At 65.0% G+C, this 26,453-nt stretch overlaps 1 protein-coding gene across 3 annotated transcripts; it reads right to left on the reverse strand.

Moving 5' to 3' along the window:
• Nucleotides 1-521: 521 nt before the first annotated feature.
• MICALL2 (MICAL like 2) lies at nucleotides 522-20,160 on the reverse strand. Of its 3 annotated transcripts, XM_011290447.3 has the most exons (18): nucleotides 19,835-19,953; nucleotides 13,672-13,755; nucleotides 13,262-13,310; nucleotides 11,211-11,352; nucleotides 10,150-10,337; nucleotides 9,250-9,365; nucleotides 8,094-8,870; nucleotides 6,291-6,547; nucleotides 5,167-5,260; nucleotides 4,286-4,446; nucleotides 3,746-3,919; nucleotides 3,200-3,264; nucleotides 3,000-3,120; nucleotides 2,827-2,917; nucleotides 2,630-2,703; nucleotides 1,852-1,966; nucleotides 1,076-1,122; nucleotides 522-739 (listed from the first exon to the last, which is right to left on the reverse strand). In XM_011290447.3, the coding sequence occupies exons 4-18, from the start codon at nucleotides 11,293-11,295 to the stop codon at nucleotides 645-647; spliced, it is 2,460 nt and encodes an 819-aa protein (XP_011288749.2). In that variant the 5' UTR covers nucleotides 11,296-11,352; nucleotides 13,262-13,310; nucleotides 13,672-13,755; nucleotides 19,835-19,953; the 3' UTR covers nucleotides 522-644. The 3 variants fall into 3 exon arrangements, with proteins under 3 accessions (XP_011288749.2, XP_023102242.2, XP_011288748.2); XM_023246474.2 differs by lacking the exon at nucleotides 13,672-13,755 and having other exon boundaries at nucleotides 8,094-8,270; nucleotides 19,835-20,160; XM_011290446.3 differs by lacking the exon at nucleotides 13,672-13,755 and having other exon boundaries at nucleotides 19,835-20,159.
• Nucleotides 20,161-26,453: the final 6,293 nt, after the last annotated feature.

The following is a 26,453-nucleotide window of genomic DNA, read 5'->3' on the forward strand; positions in this document are numbered from 1 at the left end:
GACAGCACAGACACACGCCAGCTCCCCACACAAAAGGGGACATTGAGGCCTGGGTCCCCCGAGTGCGGGCAGTGCTGGGCAGGGGCTCTGGGTGAGCTGCCGGGAACCAGCGCCCCTTCGGCCTTCTCTGCCTTGACCGCGCCCTCTCTCCACCAGAGGTCGGCAAAGGCGGTGAGCCCCACTCCCTGCTGGACACCAGGGCCTGGGGCAGTGATGCTTCCAGCCAGGGCATAGCTCACCTCCACCCTAAAGGCCAAGGTCACAGATCTCAAGCTTTGGAGATCGTGCGTGGGGCCCGCGCCTGAGTGAACCTGGCACAGACCCGCTCTGTGCCCGACTCCTGTCCCTGGAGCCGGGCCAGGAAGCAGCTTAAATGCCCATTTCTGAGGGTCCAGGCCAGCCCAGGGAGGGTCAGCGCCTGCTCAAGGCCACAGACACGTCCACGCTGGCGCAGAACTGGATGCCGGCCACGACCTCCAGGCCGCCCGGGAGCCCGTGGCGCACAGGAGAGGGAGCCAGGCCACGTGGTCAGTTTCTTTATTGAGACGGCTCAGACCCCACAGACAGGGGGGTCCAGGTCCCCACCCCCCGGTGCCGGCCCTGTCCGGGTCAAGGGCGAGGGTCCTGCGTCCCCGCCAGGCAGCTCACTCAGGGGGTTTGCTTCTGCCCTTCAGGGACCAGATCCTGGACAAGCGGAACTTGGGGTTCTTCCTCTGGTCCCCGCTGCTCCTGTGGAGGTCTGGGGGGGGGACGGACACTGAGGACACTGCCCCTGCCGAGAACGCCCTTCCCTCCCACCCACCAGGGCCCTCCCTGGGCCCCCGGAGCCTGTAGGAAGCCAGGCCCTCCGCCCTCCCAATTGGGAACCACCTCCGCGGGCCTTTAGAGCCCCCGCTGGCACCGGCCACGCCCCTCGCCCCCGACCACAGGATCAGGAGCTGCCGGTTGGGGCTCCTCCGAGCGATGGGAAGCTTGCTCCCTTGGGGTGAGCCTTTCTGTCCTCAGGCCGCATCTGCCAGATGGGGCCTGGCACCCACCCCACGGGAGGCCCGGCCCCGACCGCTCCCACAGTTACCCAGATTCTGGATCATGTTCTGAAGCACCTCGTCCTCCTCTCGCTCTCTGAAACGGGGGCGGTGTGGCAGTGAGGGCGGCGGGCCTCTGTCGGACTCACGCCCGAGCCTTGAGCCCACCTGACACCTGCATCAGCTGCTCTCCCCGCCCCCTCGGCCGACCCTGTCCGGGTCCAGACCCTCGTCCGTGCCATGGGGACAGAAGGGCCCTAGGAGGACCTGGGGGCAAGCTCACAGAGGGACGCGTCTAAGAACCTTGGCCACTGACTCTGCGTGGCCTCGGCAGGCCCCTCATTTACACATGGGGACAGAAACGCCCCGTCGGGGTGGTCACGAAGCTGGCGGCCCAGTGCAGCACCAGGAGATACAGGTGGCTGTGTGTATTTAGTAAAAAAAAAAGTGTGAATTTCTCTCCTCTGTTGCACGGGTCACACTGCAAGTGCCCAGTAGCCACCTGTGGCTGCCACGGTGAGCCAGTCGCGGTATGGAATGTTTCCGTCCTCGCGCAACTCCGTGAGCAGGCGCTGACCCCCGAGGGTCAGGGAACACGGGGCTCGAGGGGCTTTGTCGGGGAGAACCTCTGAGTCAGGCTGCCTAGGCTGGGTCTGCCTTTGGGCGCAGTGCCCCCGCCTGCAGGACGCACACGGCGGGGGTCTTGTACCTCCCTGCCGATGGGGTGGGGGAGAGGTTCTGAGCATGAGGTGGCCAGTCAAGACCTGGCACGGAGGAGCCAGGGTTCTAGCGCCCCATCACCTGGGCCCCTAGACCCCGCCCTCACCTGAGCCGGTCCTCCTCCAGGACGTCCACAATGCTGCTGCGGTCATCCACCGTATTCACGTACTGGTTTAGCAGATCCTGCTCCCGCTGCCGGTCCTGGGATGACTTCAGACTCTCTGCAGGGACAGCCTGCCTTCAGCGGCAGCCCTGCTGTCCCAACCTGCTCAGGGACACACTGTCCCCCCTCCTCAGGGTCAGGCTCCTCCACTGGAGGTGGGGGGAGGGTCTTGGGAGCAACTGGGACAGAGCCTGCCCTTCTGCAGTGAACTCCTGGCCATGCTGGATGGATGGATGGACGGATGGGTGGACGGATGGGTGGACGGATGGGTGGGAGAACGACCGGATCAGAGACCTGGCGCTGCTTGCCCCATCCCACGGCAAGGAAAGGCAGAGTCGGGACCGCCAGGACCCGAGCCCCTGCCCCAGGCCCTCAGCCACGCCATCCACAAGACCGACAGGCCACGCTAGTCTGGGCTGTGTGCGCCTACATATTAGCTCACTCGGTCGCTGCGGCTGAGGGAGGTGGAGGCTAGCGTCCCCACTTTGCAAGCACAGAGGGGTCGAGTGCCCCGGCCAAGGACACACAGCCAGGCGTGGGGGAGCACAGACTGGACCCTGGGCTCCAGGATGTGTGCCATAAACACAACCCGTGAGCCTCCCCAAGGGGTGGCCACCCAGGCAGCCCGCTGGAGGGGCCTGGGAATGCCACATCCGTGCCCGCGGCCAGGACTGAGCGCCACCCCTGGCGGGCCGGGCTCCCGGTGGTGGGCGGGACGCACCGGGCTTGGCCATCAGCCGACGGAGCTCCCCCTCCAGGTCCAGCTGCTGCTCTGCCAGGCGCTGGTCCTTGGCCCTGCCGAGGGGACACAGGCGTGAGGCCCGCCCCGCCTGGCCGGCCGCCCCCTGGCCTGAGCCCAGCCTGCACCCAGAGGCGGCGACCGCGTCGGGGAGGGCCCTTCGGGCAAAGACCCCTCACTTGTACATCAGCTCCGACTCCTGCCTCAGCAGCAGCTGCTTGTCGTGAATGAGCTGGAACCAGTCGACCATGAGCGCGTCCTCCGAGGCATCTGGGGAGGGGGGCCGGGACGGGTCAGGCCGGGCACGCGGGAGGGGGCTGGCCCGGCCCGGGGCGGCGTGCCCGTGGCTCACCCCCCTCGGCCGCGCGCAGACGCTTCTCCAGCTCCACGCCCTTGAGCTCCAGGGCGTCCAGCTGCCTGGCGATGTTCTGCATCTGTCTCTGGATCTCCTCGGGCACGTAGTCAGGGTGCAGCTGGGGACAGAGGGGTGCTGAGGGGCGGTCGGGGAGGCCGGGCCGTGCACCTTGCCCACCTGCACCCCGGCCCACTCACCTTGCTCGCGCTGGTCACTGCCTTGCCAGGTAGGGTGGGGGCACCGGCCGAGCTCACGGGCCTCCCTGGAGAGGGCAAGACAAGACACGTCTCCCTCCTGGACCTGGGGGCGCCGGGCCCAACCCGACCCGGATCCCGCCTGCCCGGGATGCCCCCGCCCCACCCAGCAGGCCGTGAGAAGTGCACCGCGCCCGACCCCGGCCCCCACCCGCCCCCGGGTCAGCAGCCGGACACCCCATCCGGCGAGCTGCGAGAGCGAACGCCCCATCATCGCCAGGCCAGTCGGGTGCCGGGAGGAGCCGGGGCCTCTGTCCGGTGGGCGCTGGCAGGGAAGCGCTGGGGGCTGGGTCCCGGGTCCCATAGGCTCCCGGCCGCCCCTCCCGCCCGCATTGCTCAGAGCTGCAGGCGTGCCCCAGGCTGCTGCCTTCCCTCCGTCCTGGGCCCCGTGGGCTCGTCACCGTGCAAACCCCACCAGACGCTCCCTCCTCAGATGAGCCCCTTCCTCTGCATCCCAGACAGCATGGGGGCCGGTGTCTCGGGGCTGACCTGGTGCGTCCTGAGCAGGGGGCTTCTCTTTCTCCTTCTTCCAGCTCCTGGCTGCGGCTTCCTGCTCCCGGGGCTCGGGACAAAGCCAGTCTCCAGAAACGTCCAGACTGGCAGGGACAGCCAGCTTCCTGCGGTGGGTCGGGGTCGGGGCCGGGGACAGGGAGGGGGATGCGGCTGCCCGAGGGCAGGGGACAGGGTCACTTGTCGAGCCGGCAGGTTCGTCGCCCTCCCCCCTACCGCTTCCCCAACCCGGGGCCCCATAGGGCAACATGGGGTCAGTCCTCACAGCCCCGTGCCCACGTCCACACAGGGAGGGAGGTCTGTACCCTCGACAGCACAGGGGCAGATGAGCCCAGGGGGCTGGAGACCTGCTCAAGGTCAACGCAGGAAGAGGTGTGGGGGCTGGATGCGGATCCAGGGGCAGCTGAGCGTGCGGGAACAGCCACGCTTACACGTGTGCAAGCGTAAAGGCACGCATAGGCCGCCACCCCCACACCAGCTCCTCGGGCACCCCGGGGCCGGGTTCCCGCCCAGTATTACCTGAGAGGCCGGGCCCAGGGCTCGCTGCGCCCCGTGTCCTCTCAGGCCCAAGAGGGGCCGGGGGGGTGTGGACGTGCCCCGCAGAGCTCCCAGGGACCTTCCCGGGTGCCTCGCCCGCCCTAGGCTCTCCCAGGATCCGTGGCTCCTTCGACTCTGGACCCCTAGACAGAGGGCAGGGGGTCAGCCAAGGGGGGCACGGGCCGTCCCCCAAACCCCCACGCTGGAGGCCAGGATGGAGCCCACGGCGCAGCTCCGGGCACGCGCACCCGACCGGCTGTGAACCCCCAGAACACAGGTGCGTGTTCACACACGCACCCAGCTCTGTGGGTGGGAGCACGTGCTCAGCTGATGCGCCCCGGGACCCAGACACCTGCCCTGGGGCAGGTCCCCAAGTGTGCTGCCTGCCCTTGGGCATCGTACTACGCAGGGGGTGACCACCCTGCACGGTGACCCTGGACCGGCGCGTCCGGCCCCCCGGGGTGGGCGCGTGTGACGGTCTGGCCAGGGTACCCGTGGCCTCATTCAAGGAAGGCTGCGGCAGCCTCTCCCTTCCCCGTCCTAACCGAGCCCCTTCCCCGCTCCGGGCTCAGGCCTGGTGGGCACCCACCAGCCCATGGCTGTCATCCCCCCGCCCACCCTCCCAACCTTCCAGCTACATGAAGGGATTGCAGGCCAGTGTGACGGCCCCCTCCTCGCTCGGGCTGCTGTGAACTGGCTTCTGCTACGGGAGAGAGGTCCGGGCGGCTGTGCACAGACCCCTCCCACGGGTGCCTCAGTCGGCCCATGAGCCGCCATTTACCTGCAGGCGTCTGCTGACGTGTGCCAGGCCCGGTGCTAGCCCTGGGCCACAGGCCGCCGCTCAGGCCCCACCCACCCCTCACCTCTCAGCAGGGTTTTTCTTCTCCACAGGCTTCAGGCGGGCCCTCCATCCTGCCGGCCCGTCCTCCTGGCCTTCCTGGGGGCTGGCACTGGGGCCTAGGTGAGGGCAGGGACACAGGTCATGGGCGGGGGGGGAGGGGTGTTCCGGGCAAGGGGGGTCTGCTGGGAAAGGCTGGATCTCCCCGCCTCCGCCTGCCTGCAGCCGTCCCTCTCAGGTGGACACAGAGCAGCCCGGCCCACGGGAAGGAGTCCGGCTGGGAATCGGGCTCAGGACTTCAAGCCTGACCACCTGTGCTGTGTGTGCTCAGGGGAATCGCTCCCCTCTCTGAGCCTCAACTTCCCCTGCTTCCAAATGGGTGAGGGTGTGGCCAGGTGAAGCCCGCGGATGCCGAGTGAGCTGTGCGCCTGCGGGACGTGTGGCTAAGCCGCGATAGCCCGTCGGCAGGCCCCCTGGGCTCAGAACGGAGTGGCTTTCGTGACGGGGGCTCAGCCAACGGAGCGAGCTCGGCAAAACCCTCTGCACGGGGTGCTCTCTGAGCCCGGCTCACTGCTCGGCACTAAGAGACGTCCAGGCGCCCGGAAGAGAGCCAGCTCCATAGTTCCGCAGAAAAGCGTGAGGAGCAGCCCAGGAAAGTGAGGCCATGAAACGAGATTCGGTCCGAGGGGGCTCCGGGCTCCAGGCGGGGCCCCGCGTCCAGGGGGTTTTGGGACCCTCAGAGCACAGGGCACCATCATCAGAACAGTGCAGGAAGGACAGACATGCTCGGGAACCGTGGATGTAGAGCCTCGTGGGAGGCGGTGACCCCGTGGCCGGGGCAGAGCAGGAGCACGGTAGCTGCCTGCCCGCCTACACCGTCACTGGGGACACGGCGCTGACGGGCTGGGACGGCGGGGCGGGTGAGCGGTGGCCGTCTGGCCGCGCCACGCCGAGGGGCGTCTGCCACGGCTAACTTGGAGTGAGGCGGACCCGGGAGAGAGCGAGGGCCAGCGGGTGCTGTGGAGCAGTGTGAGTGACGGGGACGCGGAGCGGGAGCCTGGGAGCCAGGCCGGAAGCCGGCAGATCTCCGGGGAGCGCAGAGGCAGACCCGGGCTCTCCCACCCCACCCCTCATCGGGGGAGCTCTTACCCTTTGCCAGTGGGACCTCCGGCTTCAGCCTGGAGCCAGCACCCGCCTTGCCAGCCCCCGAGGATACGGGCGAGCTCTGGGGTGGCGGGGAAGCCTGCGAGGTGATGCCCCTGCTTAGGGGGGCTGGTGGCTCAGTCCTCGCAGGGGGATTAAGGGCTTGGGGAGATGCCAGCGGTGACAGCTTGGCCGCTGGACTTGCCCGTGGCCCTTCCGTTCTGGTGTAGGATTTCAGAGCAGGGGAGGTGACTGGGGAGGGCCTACAGGTGAGAGAGGAGGCATCAGGCACAGGTGGATCCAGGAGCCCTTCCAACCATGCTCCCCAGGCAGAAGCCCCTCAGCCTCCCCTGGCAGCTGGTTCCTAATGCCCACCTCCTGAGGGAGATAGCCCCTCCGAGGGACAGGCCAAGGGCACCCACTTCTGACACAGCTGTATAGCGGCACCTGATTTTACCTTCCTGCTTAATTTCGGCATCAGCTGAGATTAAAATACCCCAAAACACACCCCTCATGGGGCGTGGGATAGCTCCCTCCCAGGCCCCCCCCCCTTCCATCTACCTGCCTAGAGGCACCTGGGGCTCACTGTGGGCGCCCTGCCCAGAGCCGTGGACCAGCCGGGCCTGCCTAGCCCCACCCTCAGCAACACGCTCGAGGCCTCCAGGGGGCTGCCTGTCACTGGGCCGCCCTGCATCCCCTGGGGCACACCTGCGTGCAGGGCGGCAAGCTGGGCGCCTCCTCCAGCCAGGGCAGCTGCTCTGTGCCCTGTTCTCCTTCTGAAGCCACTTTCTTTCCCCCCTGCTCTCTGGGCCCAGGGCAGCCAGGAGGAGCAGACACCCAGCCAGGGGTCCCCCACGCAGAGCCCTCACACGGCCGAGCAGCCTTGGCCCCCAGGTGCCCGGACATCCCCCGGCCTACAGCAGGGGGGCAGGCTCACCCTCCCTGGGCACCCCCAGCTGATCCAGAGGGGACAGAATGCTCCCCCCAAAACAAGGGGCAGCACAGGCGGCGGGCACAGCGGCAGCAGCCAGCCTGGTACGCGATCCCCTCGCTCACTAGGCCACCGTCGTGTGGTGAGTGGCGTCCCCCCCAAATTCAGGTCTACTCGGAAGGCCAGAGTGTGGCCTCATTTGGAAATAGAACCTTTGCAGATGGAATCAAGTTTAGATGAGGTCATCCTGGATTAGAGTGGGGGTGTCCTCATAAGAGACAGAGAAGTAGAAGACGGACACAGAGGGAAGAAGGCCAGGTGACCCTGGAGGCCAGGAGGGAGCCTGTGGCCACAGGCCGGGAACCGGGGCCACCGGGAACTGGAAGAGGTGGCAGGACCCCCCACCCCCGCCGGCCCTCGCGGGGAACGCCCACCTGGAGTTCAGCCTTCGGGCCTCAGGAACTGGGAGAGAACGGTTTTGTGTTGCTTTAGCCCCCAGCGTGTGGTGTGTGTCCCAGCAGCCTCGGGAAACTACCGCAGGGACCGTCTGACCCGTCAGAGCCTGCTGTGTCCGGTGTGCGACACGGGCGGGGGGGCTGAGCTCCGCCAAGGCCAGACTCGACACCGGGACCACTCACGGCCTCTGGCTCCCCATCGGGGGTCCTCAGGTGGGGCTCAGGATGTGCCAGGGGGCGGCCCCCAAGAGTGTGTCCGGCACGCCCCCCTCCTGCCGACCACCAGGCACTTTGGGTCCCATCTCATTTCCCCATTTCCCAGCTGAGGAAACTGAGGCTGGGGAACACAGCCCCACAGTCAGTTCTACAGCCAGGCCAGGCCTGGAACCCTCCTTGGCTGCCCCCGCCCCTGCCCCCACCCACCTGCCAGGCTCCTGAGCGCCGGTCTCCCTGAGCCCCGGCAGGGTCTTCTGCAGGAAGCTCAGTGCCTGTTCCCTGCCGCCGTCCCCAGAAGGCACATCCGCGGGAGCTGGGGCCCTGCCAGCTGGGCTGGGGGCAGCTGCGGGCGTCTGGAAGAAACTCTCCCGGGCCTGCTGTGTCCTGGAGGCAGATGGGGTCCAGTCTGGGGTGTCTGCCGGGACCGGAGACACTGGGCCCAACCTGAGCTTGGTCTGGGGGGCTGCCCCTTGGGGGGTCACCCGGCCTTGCGGCGTGGCTGGGCGAGAGTCTGGGGCACTCGGGGTCGCGGCAGGGTGGGGGCCGACTGCTGCCCTGTCCTGTCCCAGCGACGACCACCCTCTCGGGGAACTGTTGGCCACGGGCACGTTGGCTTTGCCACCCGGCGGGCCCGCCGAGGACCCGGCTGGGCTCCCCGCGTGGACGTGGGAGGAGGCGGTGGCCCGAGGCTCAGTCGTAGTAGGGGCGACACCTTTGGGAGTTGAGTTGCCCACCACAGGCCCCCAGGCCGCTGGCCTGGCCTTTGTCCCCGTGTCTCTGTGCCCATTTGCTTCTTGGGCCTTCCATGGGGCTCTGGGCGGCTTGGAGTCCGAGGGGACAGCCTTGGGCTGTCGGGGGGCCAAGCGCGGCAACGTGGGGCTTGCAGAGGTGGCTTCGGGGTGGTGGCTGGAACACACGAAGACGCCGGGCTCGGCGGTGGCCCTGTAGGCCCCCGAGTGCAGCGTGTTGGAGCACTGCTTACACCTGGTGCAGGGCAGAGGAGGACCCGTGAGCAGGCTCCAGGCCGGCGTGCACTTCTCCATCACACGCTCTGCCGGGAGCGCACGCTCGTGGAGCCCGGCGTCTGCTCATCCAGCAGACAGCCCTCCTCACGCACAGTGACCATTCTGAGTCACAGACCCCGCGAGGATCCTGCTGGGGGCTCAGATACCCAGGAAGCATCTGTGCCTGTCAGCACACACGCACACAGGGGCTCACAAACGGGCACGTATGTACGTTCACGCACAGGTGCAGTCGCACACACGCGTGCAAACGTGCACAAATGTACACGCACACACGCGGGCCAGCACACGTGTGCTCACAAATGTGCGCGTGTACACACGTGCACGTGCACAGGCCCTACCTGAAGCAGTTCCGGTGGTAGAGCCTCCCGTCAGCCAGGTGTCGTTGTACGAGGTGCACGTGTTTGCCACAGACCCCACAGGTGCTGCTGATGGATCTGCCCGCCGAGGCCTGGCCCTTGGGGGGGGCGGTGGAGGGGGCAGCTGACACGTCTGAGCCCCCAGCCCAGGCCAGCATAGGTCGCGTGCCCCGGCCCTCCCTCCCGACAGCTGCCTCATCCGCGGCAAGAAGATCCCGCTGCTTGGACCAGAGGGCTGAGGCCCCGAGGATAGCTGCCTGCCAGGCGCAGCCAGGATGGCCCATGCCCAGGCCGGCTGGACTCCCAAGTGCAGGGTCTGCAGCTCGGCCCAAGGAGAGGGGCTATAGGGACCTGACCTCGAGGGTCTGGGGGAACAGGAGACAGATTCGGGCCCTCCTGCTGCTCCGTCCCCCCCCCTCCCCCCCCCAGCAATCTTAAGGCTGGGGCCGCCGGCTGCTCCAGTCCCTGGGACAGCAGGGGGCGCCCAACCACAGCATGTCACTCGTCCTCTGTCCCCACCTCTGAAAGTGGGGGCACCCTAAAGCGCTGGACAGGCAGGAAGGACACACCCAGGGCTCTTTCCTGACCCACCCGGGAGGCCAGAAACGGCTTAGGAACCAGAAAGTTCTGGGTTCAAGGTTCTAGCCCTGCTCAGAGCAGACCTAGACCTTCCTGGGCCTCAGTTTACCTATCTGTACAACGGGGATCATATCCCGACCACACAGGGTTGAAGGAGCTCGTGGAGTCACTCCCGGTGGGTTCCTGATAAACAGCAGCTAAGGCCGTGCCAGGGACCCAGGGGTCCCCCATCCCAGGTGCCCAGGGTGTAGAGGCCACACTCAGTCCCAAGAGCCAGAAGGAAGGCGGGGCCGGGGTGCTTACAATCTTCCGCAGGGGGCCCTCTGAACTCCCATCCTTCCACTGGGCGGCGGGCTTTGTGCTGGCTGGAGACAGTGGCCGGCCCTGGGCTGGGGTGGGTGAGGGTCTGGCCAGCTGGGGCAGGGCCTTCTTCCCAGACGGTTCCTCGTCGGAGTCCGATGGGGGCCGCTTGATACCAGCCATGCCCCCAACTGGCACCAGACACAGAGGGTCAGGCTCTGAAGTCATCTGGGCCCACCCCTGCTCTGGGTGCCCTGCAGATGCCAGTGCCCAACACGGGGCCCGGAGCCGGGGGTGTCGGGAGGGGCAGCTCCTGCTGTTCTGGGGGCCTGGGAGGGGCAGCCCCAGCAACCCCAAGTGCACATTCCCAGCAGGGGCCTGGCCTCACCCGTGCCCCTCCCTCTGGCTCTGAGAGCCCTGATCTGGGTCGGGAGAAATGGGACTTTTCTGTTTCTCCACAAAGTGGAAATATCAAGGCGGGGCTGGTCCTGTGCCCAGAGTTGTTCCGGGGATTTCTAAGGCTGGATGAGGAATGTGGGGGGAGGGGAGTGGCTGAGCTTCAGGGTGCATAAAGCAGCCGGAATCAAGTCCCTTGGGCCCGGCCCCGACCCTGCCCGGAGGACCCACCCGGCCAGGGTTAGCTTGGTGTCTGTAAGGCCAAATGTGGGGGGTGGGGGGGGGGGCGGTGAGGGCCTCTGGAGTCAGGCCCGGGAGCCCACCCTGGAGTCCGCCAAGCCGCCTGAGGCAAGATTTGTGGGCATAGGCTCCAGGGGTGCAGATGGGCAAACCGAGGCCCAGAGGGGAAGGACAGGCAGGATCTGGGTTCATGCGTTCAGTGGGCAAGTGGGTGTGGGGCCGGGGACACCCGGACCCTTGCTCAACCCTTGCAGCAGCACAATGGGGGGCCGTGCTCCCCTGAGGGGAAGCATGGGGATCACGGGGGGCTCCACATGTGCGGCACCAGAGGGGTGCCAGAACAGACTGGCTTCCCACTTCCCGCCCCCGCCGGGCAATGCTGGGGGCCGGTGCTGAGCTGGCAGAGGAGGCCTCCAGCCCCGACTCACTAGGGGAGCGTCCATGGAAGTAGTTGTAGTACTGTGACACGTAGGTCAGGATGCTCAGCCGGTCGGGCACCTTCAGGGCCACCATGTCCTCAGCGTCCAGCAGGGCCGGGATGCCCAACTGCTCCTCGGCCACACGGAAGGCCTTGGGTGGGAGTGGGAGTAGTCAGCACGGGTGGGCTGGGAGACATTCCCCCCTCCCTCTCAGCCAGGCCACCAAGCTCCTCCCGGAAGGAGACCAGAAACCCCGTCAAGCCTAGAAAGCTCTGGGTTCAAAGTTCAAGGTCTGCTCAGACATGACCTCCCTGAGCCTTAGTTTACCGGTCTGTACAATGGGGATCACAGTGCGACCACACAGGACTGAAGTTGCTGGGGAGTGGGTCTCAGCCTTGGCCAGCCTGGCATCTCCTGCCTGTAGACACCCATCCCTCACCTGATAACCCTCAAGTCCCCATCTGGACCCTTCCCCTAAACTGCTGGTCTTTAGGTGTCCGAAACGGGGCTCCTGAGCCCTCCCAGACCTAAGCCCGCCCAGCGGTCACGTCCCTCCACACTCAGGTCAAAGATCTCCAATCTCCTTGGACTCCCCTTCAAAATACACCCCAAATCTGACTCCTCCTGCTGCCACCATCGTCTTCTCACCACCCACCCCAGTGTCAACATAGACCCTGCAGACCCCGAGCGCAGCCAGCACAGCAGCCCCCAGGGAGGAAGCCAAGTGCTTCCCTTGCCCTGCTCCGGCCACACCCCCACTCTGTTCAGGCCACACCCCCGCTCGGTCCGGGCCACGCCCTCAGTCTTCCAGCCACACCCCCACCCTTCCCACCACACCCCCTTCTGCTGTGGCCACGCCCCCACCCTGTTCCGGCCGCACCCCCTTCCTCCCGCTCCGGTCACGCCCTCACCGTTCTGGGCACGCCCTCACTCCGGTCCAGCCACACACCCCACTATGTTCCAGTCACGCCCCCACTCCGTTCTGGCCACACCCCTCTGCTCTGGCCACGCCCCCTCCGTTCCAGCCACACCCCCAGTCTGTTCCGGTCACGCCCCCATTCTGGCCGCGCCCCCCAGCCCCCCCCCCCCCCCCCCGCCTTACTCCTCCTAGCCAGGTCCCCTCCTGCCTAGTGCCCTGGTCCCTGGCAGTACCCCCACCAGGCCGCCCCTCTTCCAAGAGTCCACAGGGCCCCACTGTCTGCAGAGGCCTGCCCTGCCCCGCTCATGAAGACCACGGCGGCATACACCTCTACTCCGTTGTCCCCACGTGTTCACTCCCGCACACGTGTGCTAGTGCCCCAGCACAACTTCCTGTGACGATGGACCAGCTCTATTTCAAGCTGTCCAATGGGAGGGAATGTTTGAAGTGTGGACAGTGCTGCCGAGAAATTAAAGTTGTCATCTTATTACTTCTTAATTCAGTTACACTTAAATTGAAATCGTCCACCAGCCGAGCAGGGACCGCATGGGACACGCAGCTTTGACCTGCAGAGCTCCCTCTGTCACCCCCGCTGGAAAGCCAGCTCTGGACCCGCGGCCGCAGGGTGGGCGTCTGCCTGTCCCTCTGGGCGTCAGCCCATCGAGATAATGGGGCTAATTCTGCAGCAAAGAAACTGAGGCGAGGACAGGGCAGGGCCTGGCCAGCCAGCAGAGAGCGGCCACAGGCAGTGTGCTCGAGACCCTGGCGGCCAGTCTGACAGTCCAGCTCAGGGCGGTTGGTCCCCACAGGGTGGGGAAGGGCCAAGCCAAGGGCCCCATCCTCCCAGAGCCACATCTGGACCCCACTCAGCTACTCGCAACCCCTTCCTTCCCCGACAGGAAAAAGGGGGCCGGGAGGGCCTGGGCATCATACTGGAGGCTATTTCTGAGGTTGGGGTCACCCAGCTCAGGACCGGCTGCGGAACTCGGCAGCGCGCCTCCAGTCTCCATGTGCTCATCTGCCCTGGCAGCAACTACCACAGCTGCTCCCGGAGGTGCCCGAGGGTGGTCCATGGGACCTGGGTGCTGGCACAGGGCAGGCCCACCAAGCCAGCTTTGAGTCAGGAACAGGGGGCACTCACCAGTTTGTTGTTCTCATAAATGTTTTCCTTCCTGAGAGCATCAAAGTTTCTGGAAGACAAAAACATAGGTGTCCAAAGCAGCTCAGGGGTGATCCTGCTGAAATAGGGAAACTGAGGCCAGGAACGGCAGCTGGGAAGGAGTGAGGTCACACAGCAGCCATGAATGGGCTCGCTGGCCCAGCCTGGATAGTGGGCCTTCCTGGAGAGGCCAAGAGCAAAGCCAACATTCAGACACTCAGGCAAGCCCTGCACCAGGGCCAGGCTGGCCCGGGACTCGGTGCCCACACCCACACGGGCACATCTCAGCCCACTGCACCCCTGCAGGGTCGCTCAGAGCAGAAAACACAGCCAGGCCCAGCAGGGGCTCAGCCGGATGCAGGCTGACGTTTCTGGGAGGGCCGTTCAAATACCCATCTGTCTGTCCTCTCTGCCGTCTGTGGGGTCCTCAGTAGCAGTTCTGCCCCTTCAGTGTGCACTGGATTGTTCGGGAAGCCCTGTGGTGTGGGGAAGGGCTCGGGCTGAAATCTGCGTCCCAACTCAGCCAGGCTGCACCGTCGGACCCTGGGGGAGCCCTCTCCTCTCTCGGGCCACGGTGCCCATCTGAGAGGGGGACAGCAGCTTCTGACCGCAGGCTGGGGGGGCCCGGCTGCAGCGGGTCCCAACAGAGCAGGGCCAGGGCCCCGGGCCACGTGGCAGGGATGGGACGGGGCTGCCGTTGGCCCACCTCCCTCCTAGGAGGACCCCCCCTCCCGGCCTCGAGCCCCACGTCCATCGCCCTGGCTGGCTTTGGGGAAACCTCACTGTTTCCGCTCGGACCACCTCCCAGGTAACGTGTTCCAGATGCTAAGACCACCCCGTGAGCACAGAGGGTGCTTTTGTGCAAGGACAAGATGGCGGGCAGCGCTATCTCCAGATAGACATGGCCAGAGGGGGTGGGCATGGCAGCCTCCTGCTTCATCATCGAGGCCACATGAGCGCTTCACCCTGGGTCTGTCCCACCAGTGTCCATGGCGCGTGGAGTGGCCCGTCTCCATGCATCGCCCCAAGGGGTTCTTGGCAGGCCCCGGCCTCCAATCTCAGTGGCTTCCCTCCCTCCCCCACCCCATCCCTTTGAAAGCTCAATCTCTTTTCCAGACCTGCCCCGGGTCACTGACCCAAACGGCCGTGTCTCAGCAAGATGCCCCTGTGGCAGGAGGGCAGGGTCACAAGCTCTGTTTTGTCTCCAAACATGCAGGAGAAGGAGGTCCCCTGCCCCCTGCATCTGCCTTGGGGAGGGGGCTGCAGTGGCTGCATCCGGCAGATGTCGTGGGGGCCCTCTGTTCCCCCGGACCCTGAATGAGCATCTCAGCGCTCCAGGCAGGTCCCGGTGCCCACAATAGTGGTGCCAGCCCCCGCTGAGCAGGTCAAGGGGGTGTGGGTCTGAAGCTGCAGAAAGAATTGCCTTCCCACTCAAGTTCAAGGGCCACCACCCTCAGGACCCTGTCCCAGCCGCTTCCCTGGGCCCTCAAGGCCTCCACAGTGGGGCTGGACCACCCTGGCCAGTCTCATGGCTTTCACACCCCTCCTGAACCAAGCTCTCTACGGAGGGTCCTGCCCTCCCAGCCTCCCAAGCTTGGCTCACGCTGTTCCGGGCGGCTGGAACACAGTTTCCCTGCCTGACACACCCCACCGGGGTCCCTCCCTGCAGGCACCCTGCAGGTCCCTGAGTGGACACTTCTCTGCCTCTGGCTGGCGGCCCCATGAGCTCACATCCCCCGCAGCATGGGGTTCAGCCGGCATCGCCTTTGTCCCTGAGGCTGCCTGGCCTGGAGCTCTGGGGCCGGCGCGCTGGCAGAAATCTCCGGACTGAGCTGCCTTGCAAACCCCTTCAGAGAGAGCCAAGTAGAGACCACGCCCATCCCTCTCAGGAAGCCCGGTGTGACCAGCTTTCCGCCATGGGGGGGGGGGGGGAGGACTCTTGTTGAGAAGGGCTGAACCGTGCCCCCCACCCAAAACGATCTGTTGGAGTCTTAATCCCCAGAACCTCAAAATGTGACCTTCTTTGGAAGCAGGGTCTTCTTTATAGACAGAATCCAGTTAAAATGAGGTCAGGAGGGTGGGCCCTATCCAAAATGGCTGGCGTCCTTATAAAAAGGGAAATCAGGACACAGACACGCACAAAGGGGAGACAATGGCCGTCCACAGCCAAGGGGGAGAGGCCTGGAGCCTCAGGAGGAGGCTGCCCTCGGGCACCTGACTCAGCCTCCTAGGGCAGGCCTGACAGACGGACAGCCCAGCTTTGGCCAACCCTCCGGAAGACGGCCAATCTGTGTGCAAGGCCTTGTTGGACCAGCATGCACGAGCTTCGCCCTCGCTGGCCCTCGGCGAGGCGGCTGCGGCCCAGGGCACTCCCCAAGTTAGATCATGTTTTAGTCAAACTCCCGTAATTTGAATTCAGGTTCTTTCTGGTAAAACTCCAAGGTACCTGCATACAGCTGGTGCACTATAAATGCTCTCTGATGAATGAGTTCTTCCAATGCTTGCCAAGCGAGGGGACTTTTGAGGCGTCTATTCTTTCAACGTGAGCCAGTGAACGCACCCATTGGGTCTGTGTGGGCGTCGTGTAAACGCTGACCTGTCGGCCGTGTGCCAGGTGCCAGCATGCGTCCAGCCCTGGCCTGGCCTGGCGTGGCCCAGAGAGCCTGAGGCACGGGCCCTCCCCTGGCCACGGCTGACCAACACTGTTGACCTCCCACTGCTGAGACAGCCAGCCTCCTGCCTCCGGGCTTTTGGGGCTCTTGGGAATGTGTACCCCCTTCCAAATTCCTGGAGAGCTGACCTCACGCTGTTTATTTCCTGGAACAAAACGCAACCACGTGGGGGGTGGGCGCTGGGCTGGGAAGATGCCTTTCCCAGGTACCCTCGGCACATCTGGAATTAATCCCAGCGGGAAGGGGAGCGGACAGGAAGAGGGGAGACACATCTCAGAGATGTGTCTGTCTCCACAGAGATGGAGAGGGACAGAGACAAGACAGAAGCCACACGGCAGTGGGGAGGGAGACGCCGGGCAGATGCTAGCACAGACCTTGCGATAGAGTGCTCAGCCCGGGGAGACATGGGACATGACGAGGTACCAAGGCCCCAGGGAGAAGGTCTGGGGTGGGTGCAGGGCCCAGGCCCCACCCTCCTTGCACCTAGTGGGCAACTCAGACACCTCAGCCTCACTGCCAGGCCGGAGCAAACCCTGACCCCCAACCTTGGCCCAGGGCAGGGCCCATCTGAGAGAGTCAGCCCTGGGGCTTCTGCGGTGGCCTGAGTGGGGCGTCACAGGGTGCCCGCAGCCCCTGCTGTGTCCATTCTGGAGAGTCTGGCCGGAAGGCGGTGGCGGGGGCCCGGGAAGCAGGCCCTCAGGCTGGGGAACAGAAGGCCTCTGTCCCCAGGAGGCTTCCTGCTGGCCAAGAGGCCGGCGTGGGAGGAGAGGCCAGCCCGGCCGCCTGGGCCCAGCCCACCCTCCGCTCCGGGCCAGGAAGAGAAACAGTGGTGTCTCCGAGTGTCTGCGTGGGGGGCCTCTCCTGACTCCGGGCTGCATGTGGTTCTCAGGGAGCCCTGCCATGGCCAAGGGGGGAGCCCCCAGCCCCTGCTGTGCCCCAGCCCTGACACCTGACATCGGCCTCCCAGGCTGGAGGGACCTGGAGAAAGACCAGGTGCCCCTCCCCATGGGCCTGAGGGTCTGGGAGGCCCAGCGAGTGTGCAGCAGGAACCCCCCCCCGCCCCCCCACCGGCCTTGTTGACACACCGGCCTGGTCTGTCCGCTCCCCCTACAGACGGCCCAGGAGGAGGAACCCACGGAAGCCCTGTGCCTGCTGCCCGGAAGGGCTCCTGCCCCTCCTCCCCTGCGGGAGCTGCTACCCCTGCCTCCTGCCTGTCCCCTGAAGCCCTCAGCCCCCTCTGGTCAGCCCAGAAGGGGCAGGAGCCCAGCCCTTACAGGTTTTCTGCCCCGAGGTGGGAAGGGGGCTGTTTGTCCTGGGCAGCTCCTGCGCTCACCTGCCTGCTGGGCAGAGGTCGGCATAGCCAGGGAAACAGACCCGAGGGCAGAGCAGCGGGCTCCCTTGAGGCCAATATGAGAGACCCCAGGGGCCCGGGCTGGTGCTGCCCGGCTAACTCCCAGTGGGGCCTCGCTGGGTGGGCCCACCCCCCAACCCATGCTCGCCTCCTGGTGTCCCCGCGGGGCCAGCACAGGTCACACGTGCCTCCTGGACCAGGGCCGCACGATCTCATGGGCGGAGGCAGAAGCAGAAGCGGACTTAGCGTCAGGGCAGCACAATCGCCACCTGTCTGGCTGGGTGCCCGGCTCCTTCACAGCTGCTCCCGGGGAGGCCGCAGGGAGGAAGCAGCTTCTGTGCAGCAGGAAGGCTGGACATGAGGCGCAGGGAAGGACTTCCTGGTGGCAAAGTCAGCTGCCGCCAGAGGGTCTCCGAAGGATGGGGAGCATGGGGGTGGGGGGGTCGCCCCCAGTCCGGCCTTGGAGGCGACCCTAGGAGGGCGGCACCCGGCACCTCTTCTTTACGGCTACCCCCCTGCCTGCACCCCCGGCCTCCTCCCCTCCCTCCTGCACACAGGGACCTGCAGGGCCCCCACCTGGCCAGGACACCTGCCAAACTCTTACTGTATCTATGGAGTCCCAAGTGAAGCCCTCAACCGTAATAGCTCGGTCTGTACCAACTATGTGCTCATACCCACCACACACCTGTTGTGCCAGGTACAGTTCCAGGCACTGAGGATAAGCAGTGAACAAAAAAGACATCCCACCCTTCTGGAATTAAAAGCCCGGTGGGGACAGATGGACATTAACCAAGGCAGCAGTAACTGAGATTACCCGACGCCCTCAATGCCACTCCCTGAGGCAGGGGCCAAGTCCACTGTATTCAGTCTGCAGTGCAGGGTACAGAGCGGAAACTCATTAACGGTTAAATGAACAGTTATATGACGCCTGCCTGTGCCAGCGTGGTACACACCCACGTGCACGAGCCTGTGCTCATGCTCGGGCAGTGCATGCTGGGACAGGCTCAAGTGCCCCGTGCGCGCGCGCACGCGCGCAGACACACACACACACACACACACACACACACACACACACACACACGGGCCTCTGAACCAGCACTGCTAGAAGCATACAGAAGCTCCAGGGGCTCCGAAAAGCCCCAACTCTCCAGCTATACCGGTGATGTGGTCCCAAGGCTCCTGGCCAGCAGACGGGCGTACCTTACTTCCCTACAATTGCAGACTTGTGCGGACCTCCAGGCTGCCTGGGCTCAGTCCCCAGCCAGCCTCATCAGGGACCTGCCCGCACCCAGGTGGGGGGGCTCGGCCTGTCCACCTCCTCTCCTGGTCCCATCCCCAGCCCACCTCCCCATCAAAGCTCAGCTTAGGGTGTTCACTGCCCAACGTCTTCTGCCTCCAGGCACATCCCTGGGCAGGGGGCACACACTGCTGCCCAAGTACCACATGGGGCGACTCCCCATGAAGCTCCACAAGTGTCTTTCACAACCTTGGGCAGGAGGAGGAAATACGTGCAGGCCTCTTTCTCAAGACTAGCTTCCCGGTAGAGTGCCTGGGACTACAGGTTACAGCTGGGTGAGGGGGAGGAGCCCCAAGTGCCAGCCTTGGCTCTGCAGATGTGCTCTGAGACCTGAACAAGGGTGCCTCGTCTCCGGGCCTCAGTTTCCCTATCTGTACAGAGAGAGGCCTCACTGAGGAGCTGCCTCTGGCCCCTCGCAACCCTGAGGCCTCCCTGGCAAACGCGCACCCCAAGCCACCCCTGGAACGAGCCACGACTTCTCAGAATGCTTTTAAACATTTGTTTCCAGGAGGCAGGTGGCTTTCTGAGGACAGCTCTGTCCCAGCAAGCCAGGTCCCAGCCACCCAGCCGGAGCGTTTGCTGAGTGAATAACTGGTGGAATGGGTCCCAGGTGGGGACAAGGTCCAGCAACAAGTGCCAGCCACCACTCCAAGACCCTCCTTGGGGAGTCGCCTTAGTCCTCTCCCCTGCCCACGTGCCTTGGTTCCGGGGGATGGGAGCTCAGTCCCCATCTCATACCCTGTCACCCTGGGGTGCCCCGGCAGGCCTGCCCGCAAGACCCGGGGAAGTCTGGGGCTTCCAGCTCTGCGTCGGCCCCTCCCCCACGGCGCCCCTGGGCTGCATTCCCAAAGGTGCCTGGACCTGCTGGGGCAGGGTCAAGGGCATAGCGCCCTTGAAGCTCCGAGTAACCCACTCCCTGATGTGGTGAGTGGTCCCTGGGGCGGCAGGGCTCTCAGGCGGCGCAGAAGGGTAGCCCCGCCGGCCCTTTCCCAGGGAGACGCGCGGGGAGGAGTGGCTGTGGCCGGAGCCCGGACGCCGGCCTGACTCACGGACTGACTAAGTCAGCGGGGGCGGCCGGCAGGGCTGGCTCCGGCCCAGCTCCGCTTGGTGGACGGGCGAACTGAGGCCACCGGGCGGGTCATGCCCGCAGGACCCCGCTCCGCGCGCCCTCCCCCACCCGCGCTCCCCGGCGCCAGCAGCCTGGGGCTCAGCTTCCCCGCCCGAGGTGCACTCACAGGAGGTCGGGCCGGTGGCGGTGCAGGATGGCGCAGAAGGCCAGGCCGTCGCGGAACGACGTGGTCATGTTGGTGATGCTCACGTCGCGGTAGCCCTCGCACTGCTGCCGGCACCACTGCTGCAGCGCCTTGATGGCGGCCATGCGGGCAGCGCGCGCGCCCCGGCGGCTGCGGGGCTCCAACCGCGCCTCCCGGAGCCGCGGACCGACGCCCGCGCCGACCGGCCGGACCGCCGACCTCGCCGCCGACCCCCGGCTCCGACCCGCCGCCCAAGCCCGGCCCCGGCCCCGGCCCCGAGCCTGGAGACGAAGAGGAGCCGCGGCCGCGCGGCCGGCGGGAGTGCAGCCCGAGCCAGCCCCCGGCAGGCCCCGCCCCCCACCGGCCCCGCCCCCAGCCCCCTGCCCCGGCGAGACCCCGCCCCCGAGGCCCGCCTCCAAGGGCCACGGCCCCGCCCCCTACAGGCCGCGCCCCACCCAGTCCCGAGCGCAGACAACTGCCTCGAGCCGGCCACGCCCCCTCCAGGGCCCGCCCCGCGAGGTCCCGCCCCCGCCCGGAGCCACGCCCACCCGCCTTCCCGCTCCTGTCCCGGGGTCCTGGCCTCCAGGGCTCCCGGGCGGCGTCGGACTTTCTTTTCAACCCCACACACCCCCACCCCCCGCCGCCCGCCCTCGTGGAGAAGTGCAGGACAAAGCCCCTCTACAGACGGGGAAACTGAGGCTAATAAATGGTGGGGCGGTCGGGCCAGTCTTCGGCCCTGGGCACCCCCGGCCTCCCGGAAGGGTGCCCCCACCCCAGCGCGGGAGCTCCCCTCGCGTTTCTGGGCTTTCAGAGGACTTTTCCTCCTGGGTGCCCCTGCCGGCTGGGGTCCAGGCGACGCCCGGCCTCTCGGTTTACAGAGTGCAGCTGAGGCTGAGAAAGGGGCGCGTGCCCGCGAGGCCAGCTGGCGGGGGTGGGGCGGGGCGGTCCGTCCCCAAGTCTGCCCCCTCGGGCCTGTCCACCGGGCTGTTCCGGGGCTCCACGCCCCTCGGAGGTCATGCTGGCCTGATGTTTCTGACTTTCCACTGGGTACCTCCTGTGGGGGGCCCAGTCACCTGGGCACATTCTCTGTGGAGCCCTGGCTGTGGCCTCGCAGATGGACAGCCGGAAACAGTGGGCAGCAGAAATGTGTGATGACCTCAGCCACCAGGCCCCAAGGCTTGTCCAGACAAGGCCTGCTGGAAGGAAGGTGTTTCCTCATGATTGGCCCCTGGCAGGGCTGCAGGGAGGCCGCTCTGTGCCCACTAGAAGGAGCAGAAACGGCTTCGGGGCCCAAGCCAGCACGTGGCGTTCCAGCTCTTTCCTGTGGTCCAGCCCGGAGGGGTGGACACTCCAGGTGCCTAACAGTGTGAGTGAGACCTGTGGGGAGGGGGTGTGCAAGCAGGTGCTAGACAGGGAGCTCCCGGCCCTGGGCTCAAGGCGGACAGGACCCTGCCCTGCCCCGCCCCGCTGGGGCTTTCCCAGCAGGAGGACAAAGGACGATGTCCTGCTGGTTCAGCCAGGCGGGTGGCTGGTCCTGGAACCTAGAACGAACAGGGTTTTCCTGAGTCCGAGGGCAGCAGTTGGGAGAACTGGAAAAACCAGTGAGGAAGGGAAGGGCCGGTGGGGGCGGCAGGGGTCCACGGGTGCAGGAGGGGCAGACAGGCCTGAGGCCCACCTCTCTCAGAAAGAAGTAGGGGGGGTGGCCGGCAGAGGTCTGGTCTTTGGGAGTTTAAGCTGCACTCTTGCCTTGCCGGTCACCACGCAGCCTCCTTTGGGGACAGTGACTTGGGGAGCAGCACTTGTAGTGTCCCCATGAGCACATCATGTCCTTCCATTAGCCCTGCTCCCCTCCGGGACCCCCAAACCAGCACACCCCTTAGCCCACCCATTTCCTGCTGCCCCCCTCTGGCCACCATAGTCCACCCTTCCCCAGCAGCTGAGGGATCTTTCTAGAGAGCCAATTGGCCAGGCGCTTTCCTGCTTGACCTGTGCGGCACTTGGAATAAAGTCCAGGCCCCTTGTCACGCCTCCTGGCCCTTATCACCCCTGCCACTCCCTGGCCTCACCCTCCCCACGCACCCCCCCTTCCCCTTCTGGCCTCAGAGCCTCTGACCTACTGGTCCCCTGAACTCAGCCACTCCTCCAGGACCCCAGACAGGCCCCACCCATGGCCAGCCACGCAGTCGTTGATGGCTCCTTCCTGCCGGTTCCTCAGGCCGCAAGCCCGGGGTGCCCCTGTCAGCCTGTCCTCTCGATGCCCACACACAGTCCAGCAGAAAACCGGCCAGAGCCACCACCTGGTATGAGCCGGGATTTCTACAGAAACCCTCTAACAGCGCCTCCGCGGCCGCTTTGCCACCTACAATCCATTCTCAACACAAAATCTGTAACAGCGGGGATGAGGGTGTGCCACACCTGCCCAAAGCCCTCCTCTGCACCCCCACCTGACGCGTGAGGAAAGCACGGTCCTTATGACGGGCCATCCACCCCTCCCTCCAGTCGGTGTCTTTCCTACCTGTCCTCCTCCTACAACCACCCCTCAGACAGGCTCATGTTCCTGCCTCAGGACCTTTGCATTCACTCTTTTCTCTGCCTGGGCCGATTTTCTAGCCTCCCTTGCAGGTGCGGAGGGAGGGGGGCGTGTGACTGAGTTCTGGCTGATGGAGGTGGTATGTATCTAACCATCTTCCCTGCCTGCTGGCCGCACGCACGGGACGCTGCAGGGCTAGGCTGACCAGGAACGGCTGTGTTGGTCTCTGGACGAGGGGGAGGTTAACGTGCACTGGGCTCAGTTGCTGGGACTTGGGGATGTTTGTCACAGCAGCTAGCTGGCGTTCCTCTTCCGTTGCATGTAGGCAAGCAGAGGCAAAATTGCACCTGTGACGGCAGTCCAAGGGGACACGCAGTGCCACTCATTCGGTGGTAAAAGAAGGGCCCTGTCTTGGTTCAGAAGGCAGGAGGGGCCGTCCCTGAGGAGGGAGCGTGACAGCTGAGACCTGAAGGATAAGCACAGCTGATGTGGTCGGAGGGCAGGAAAGAATTTCCCAGGCACAGGGAATGGTGCGTGCAAAGGCCCTGAGGCAGGAATGAAGGTCTAAGGACTACAGAAAGGTGAGTGTAACTCCCACAGAGGAACTGGGGAGGGAGCAGGGCCGGCCAGGCTCCCTCCTCCAGCCCATCAATTTTCACAACCACTTTACCTTTGAATAGAACCACTCTTTATTTTTTATTTAAAAGAACTTTTTTGAGTTTATTTATTTTGAGAGAGCGGGGGGGGGCAGAGGGCGAGAGGGGGAGAATCCCAAGCAGGCTCCACGATGTCAGCACAGAGCCGGATGCGGGTCTCGAACTCATCAACTGTGAGATCATGACCTGAGCTGAAGTCGGACACTTATCTGAACCACCAGGTGTCCCTACAGCACCCTTTAAAAGCGGTCCGGGGGCACCTGGGTGGCTCAGTTGGTTGAGCATCGCACTTCGGCTCAGGTCACGATCTCGAGGTTCTTGAGTTCCAGCCCCACACTGGGATGGCTGCTGTCAGCATAGAGCCCACTTTGGATCCTCTGTTCCCCTCTCTCTGCCCATCCCCAGCGTGTTCTCTCTCTCTCTTTCTCTCTCTCTCTCTCTCTCTCAAAAATAAAGATTAAAAAAAAAATAGATAAAGTAGGCTGAGCATACCTATCCTGCAGCCCAAGAAACTGAGGTTCCACAAGAGAAGGAACCCCCTGTTCAGCAGGGAAGACCAGGCCCTGACATGGGGTGAGGACCCGAGGAGTCTGGGTCAGCACAGGCCGGCGTCCCGCCCGAGTGGCCGCCCTGGTCGGGGGCAGGACTTCCAGGCCAGTCGGTCTTGATTCCCCCACCTCCTGCTTCCAGCACATTCTGCTTCTCTCAGTGATGGTGGGGGACCCACCCTGGGAGGACGAGGAGGGACAGGGCCAGAGGCATCACTAATCTCAATCCAGAAGCCAACTCTAGCTTGTGTGTCCACTTAGCTTCTGGAGGACGTGTGGGCCACAGGGCCCTGGGGAGGGTCGCAGCGGCGAGAAACCGATTTGACCAGGACTGATGGGCCAAGCCAGAACAGAGTTGGGGTCACTCGCCCAAACACAGCAGGCCTGAGCCTCTGAGGCAGACGGGGAGAAGCCGGGCAAGAGAGAATGGGGGTGGGAGGCAAGAGAACAAAGGGAGGCCCTGGCCCTGAAGCTTTCCCTGCAGGACTTCTCAGAGCCTTTATGTCCTGCAGTACCCCAGGACTCCCAAGGGAGCGGCCACGCTGCACAGGGGTTCCCAAGCCGACCTGCCCACAGAACCCCTGCTGCAGGAACGTCTCACAGAAGCGGGCGCCCCGACTTCCTCAGGAAACACGGAGTGAGACGGGTGGGCCGAGGCCGGGCTGGAGTTCTCGCTCAGACACTGGTTTGCCCTGGGACCCTATGGAATCTGTTCAGGGTCACACAGGGCCTCTCATCCCTGGGCGTTTAGGGAGGAAGGGGCCAGGGGTGCCCCGTGGAAATAGGGCTCCCTGCCTGGGGCCACGCAATCATGGCAGTAGGAGACGCACCCTCGTGGGGGAGAGGTGGCCAGAGCCCCTCCCCCCCGGAGTGGACGGAAGCCCCCTCACGTACGACCTGCACAGAGAGGACAGCTGGGGGGGGTCATACTGGCTTCGCAGAACAGCCAAGGTTTGTCCCTCCCCCCACTTCCCAAGGCCATGGTCAGGTCGGCCAGGGGCTCGCTCAGGTGCTGTGGAGGCCAACGCCATGCCCGTGGCTCCAGGCGGGAGAGGGGGCTAGAAGCTGTGACACCTCATTTTAAGGGGCCACCCATTAATTAATTAGGCCCAATGAATAATTCATGCTGCCTTGGGTATATTAATAGCATATTTATATGGCGTGCTATGGATAGTATACATTCTCGTCTGAACACTTCACAAATAATTCATGACCCCGCTCCTCTCCTGGGCTCCGGGAGAACCTGGCCAGTGCTGAGGCTAGGGCTCGTGGGTTGCTTCCAACAGCCAAATTTTACATTTCATTATAAATGGCTTTGCTGGGCATGTCGGTAACTTTTACATTTCCATCCACTTTATTATTAATGGCTTTCCTGAACTGTAGCAGCCAGGCGTCGCGCACAATGCGTTATAAATATTTGATCCAGCATCTATAGCCCGCCATTTATCATTTATAACGGGTTACAAAAACATTATAAAACATTTACCGCACATTTATAGATCATTTTCGGCTACCACGATGATGTGTTATAAATACATTATTAATCCTCCTCACGCCATTTATAGGAGCCTCTTGTAATGAGGCCCGGCCCGCCCGGCCCCTGGTAAACAGAGCACATGCAGGGGCTGGTGGGGGCGGCCAGGCAGCAGCACCCAGCCGGCCGACGGAAGCCTGGCCCCGCCTCTGATGGCTGTGCGTCCTTGGCCGGATCACGGCACGTCTCTGTTCACGGAACGGGTCATTTGTTGAGCACTTTCCGGGTAGGACGCTGCTCGAGGGCCACCCTGAGCCCTGGGCGTTACCGGCAGGCCCATTTCAGAGATGTAGAGCCGGGCGGGCGGGGGTGGGGGGATTTGCCCACGGCCACAGCCCAAGGGCTGAGCTGGCGTCAGACCCCGGGACGCTCTGTGCCACAGGTGTCGCCCATCCCCGGGCTGGGGCCTCCAGGGAGCAGGATTGGCGAGCTCCAGGCGGGGGAACTCAGATCCGGGGTGAGGAGCTCCCGGGGCCGGGGGTCCCCCGGGGCTGGCCTCTGACCTGGCAGCCCCTCGGCTCCCGCGGCCACATGCTTTGCCATCGCAAAGACCCTCGGGGCTGCGATCCGACTGTCACGCTGCCCCGGGGAGCAGAGGGTCTCGGACCCAGCGGCCCCTCCACAGAACCCCAGCTCCAGCTCCGAATCCTCGGGAGGCCAGCAGGAGGCTGAGGACAGTGGCAGTGGCCCAGGTGTGCAGAGCAGGTGGCTGTCGGCCATCAGACGGTCAGAGAGACCCTGGGCCCTGCAGCGGGAGTCTTGCGCCAACCCAGGTCCCCTCTCTGCGTGTGGCCCTGTGACCTTGGGGTGTGCGGCTCCCCCTGACTGCTCCTCCTAGGGCCTGAGCTCCGTCTGGAAGAGTTGGGGCCAGGCCACTTCCTGCACAAATGTCCCCCCAGCCCCACCATGTGCAGGCCCCGCCCTTGTTCCACACCAAGAAGCCCCACAGTCCCCTCCAGGCCAGGAGGGCACCGGCAGAAAACCAGGGCTGTGGGCTCATCACTCACACTTGATAAAGGAGGAGAACCCTGTGGCCCCAACTGCAGGATGGTAAGTTGAGTCCTCACCTCAAAAACTCCTATTCATCCTTCAAGACCCACGTGACATTCTACCTTCTCCGAGGAACCCTTCCAGACTCCCCCTGGCATAGGCCTTGTGGGATCCAACCTCTGGTCTCTGGGGGCCCAGTCTGGGCCGGGCACGGGACCGGGGTCTGGTTGGTGAGGGAACTGGACAGGCCTCCCCCAGAGTGTTCCCAACAGGTCCCGGGGGAACAGGTCCCCCCTCCGATACCTGAAATAACCCTCCCTTTGCCCGGCTGGACCTATCCGGG

This window comes from Felis catus, chromosome E3 (genome assembly GCF_018350175.1).
Source record: "Felis catus isolate Fca126 chromosome E3, F.catus_Fca126_mat1.0, whole genome shotgun sequence".
Taxonomy (NCBI): Eukaryota; Metazoa; Chordata; class Mammalia; order Carnivora; family Felidae; genus Felis; species Felis catus.